Source organism: Triticum dicoccoides, chromosome 5A (assembly GCF_002162155.2).
Source record: "Triticum dicoccoides isolate Atlit2015 ecotype Zavitan chromosome 5A, WEW_v2.0, whole genome shotgun sequence".
Taxonomy (NCBI): domain Eukaryota; kingdom Viridiplantae; phylum Streptophyta; class Magnoliopsida; order Poales; family Poaceae; genus Triticum; species Triticum dicoccoides.
The window spans coordinates 343,942,488-343,944,873 of record NC_041388.1 but is presented as its reverse complement, the minus strand read 5'-3'; the positions used below and the strand labels follow the sequence as shown (position 1 = coordinate 343,944,873).

The 2,386-nt window shown below is 51.6% G+C and overlaps 1 protein-coding gene across 1 annotated transcript; it reads left to right on the top strand.

The window, feature by feature from the left end:
• The first annotated feature begins 404 nt into the window (after nt 1–404).
• On the top strand, nt 405–1,845 carry LOC119297314 (succinate dehydrogenase [ubiquinone] iron-sulfur subunit 2, mitochondrial-like). Its single transcript, XM_037575155.1, has 4 exons — nt 405–704; nt 781–1,019; nt 1,104–1,313; nt 1,415–1,845. Exons 1-4 carry the CDS (start codon nt 405–407, stop codon nt 1,578–1,580), a joined length of 915 nt encoding a protein of 304 aa, XP_037431052.1. The 3' UTR covers nt 1,581–1,845.
• Nucleotides 1,846–2,386: the final 541 nt, after the last annotated feature.

The following is a 2,386-nucleotide window of genomic DNA, read 5'->3' as shown; positions in this document are numbered from 1 at the left end:
TATAAATTCAAAATAAATCGTCAATAAAAAATATATTTTGAAAAACAAAAATTTAATGGGTGTTTTTACAAATTTATAAGATACTAACTAATTTCAGAAATATTCTGAAATTTCAAAAAGTCCGAACGAAAGCTTCCAAAGCCGGTGGAAAAACGATCCCGCTTCGCTACTTGCTTGGGCCTCGGCCCACGTTAGAGCCCGCATGGGCGATCGCTATCGTACCGCGGCCTCAAACCGCTCTAGGTTCCACCTTCCACACATCTTGTCCTAGAGTGCCACACGTGTCGTCGGGCCGGGCACGTGCCGTGCAGCGCATCAGCCTTTTAGGTCCACCGCTCGAGTGATCCTCGGCAGGTGCCACGTACAACCGGCCGCACTGCGAGCGAGTACTGCTGCGATTCGCGATGCTGAGGAGGACGCTGCCGAGGCTGGCGTCGGTGAAGGACCGGGTGGCTGGCGCGGCCAAGAGGGCCGTGAAGGGCGACGAGCACTTCCCCGCGCTCAAGGGCCACCCGGCCGCGCGCGTCGACGCACGAGAGGCCGCGGAGAAGCAGGCCGGCCTCGCCGCGGGCGAGGAGGAGAAGAAGCGCGGCGGCAAGGCCGCGACGGTGAAGGAGTTCCAGATATACCGGTGGAACCCGGACGCGCATGGCCGGCCGTTCCTGCAGTCCTACTTCGTCGACCTCGGCACGTGCGGCCCAATGGTACGCTACGTTGGTCTTGCTGTTCGTTTGCAGCTTGATTGTGCGGGCATGAATGATTGTGCATGTGCATGCCTAGGTGCTGGACGTGCTCCAGAAGATCAAGTCGGAGCACGACTCGACGCTGGCGTTCCGGCGGTCGTGCCGGGAGGGCATCTGCGGCTCCTGCTCCATGAACATCGACGGGGTGAACACGGTGGCGTGCCTGAAGCCCATCGACACCGACACGTCGACGGCGACGATGATCACGCCGCTGCCGCACATGTACGTGGTGAAGGACCTCGTCGTCGACCTCACCAACTTCTACCAGCAGTACAAGTACGCACGCACGCGCCTACTCGTTGAGTTACATACCACCTAGTCTAGTCGTTAATGTTGCAATAACCAAACGAATAATGGAAGGTCGATTGAGCCGTGGCTGAAGATGAAGCGTGGGGCGCCGGAGGGGCGGGAGCACGCGCAGTCACCGGGCGAGCGGCGGAAGCTGGACGGGCTGTACGAGTGCATCCTCTGCGCGTGCTGCAGCACGGCTTGCCCGTCCTACTGGTGGAACTCCGAGGATTTCCTTGGCCCGGCCGCGCTGCTCCACGCCTACCGCTGGGTCTCCGACAGGTACGTGCGTAGTACAGTACTTCGTATGATTTTGTTTTTGTTTTTGCGGGGATCAAAGAATATCTAACTAGAGTGATTCGTGGTGCAATGATAATTTGAAGCCGCGACGACTACGGGGAGGAGCGGATCCAGGCGCTGTCGGAGGGGTGGGACAAGCTGTACAGGTGCAGGATGATCAAGAGCTGCACGGCGACGTGCCCCAAGAGTCTCGACCCGGCCACGGCCATCTCCGCCTTGAAGACCATGCACCAGCTCCGCAAGGCGTGACACCACGGCACGAGGAGCCCGCACAGCGATGTCAATCGGTGGCTCCGGCAGCTGAATCGCAGCGATGTGACTCGCAACCTGTGTAGCCTGTGTTGATCTGGAAACTAAATAATGCCTAGGTAATTGTTGTTGTAATGGCAGGTGAATCACAGCGATGTTGATTGCAGGTGCAGGTAGTGGGTTTCCTGTTAGCTCCTCTCCTGTCTTCTGTTCTCTTGTTCTGGAACTCTGTATTTCCGTTAAAAAATTAATGGAAAGTGGTTAATGCTCGGTTCAAAAAATGAATTGTAATTTAAAAACATACCTTCGGATGGTTGAAGATAAAAGTTCCTGGATTTACACCTGAAGAGAAACAGAAAAATCTACTCCTTTTGTTTCAGTGATGAACTCCGCGTTTTTTTAACTTGTAAATCCTGCCATGGCCCATTGCAACGCAGCTGAAGGTACGAACTTGCAAAAAAAGAAGCCGTTCTCCCCGGATCCCTAGGCCAGCCTAGCTCTTTTCCGGTTTTAGGAGAGTTTTTTCTTTCTTTCGGGTTTTAATGTTTTTTTTTCGCTTTCGTTCTTTCCGTTCTTTTTGCATTTTCGATTTTTCGATTTTTCTTCCTTTTTTCCATTTTTATTTTAAAATTCATGAACATCTTGTGAAATGCAGTAACATTTTTCAAATCGATCAGTGACCATTATTTTGAAATTCAAACATTTTTTCTAAATTGTGAAAACAAATTAAATTCGTGCATATTTTTTCAAATCATGAACATTATTGAAATTATGGAAACATTTTCGGAAATTTAGAAGCTTTTCTA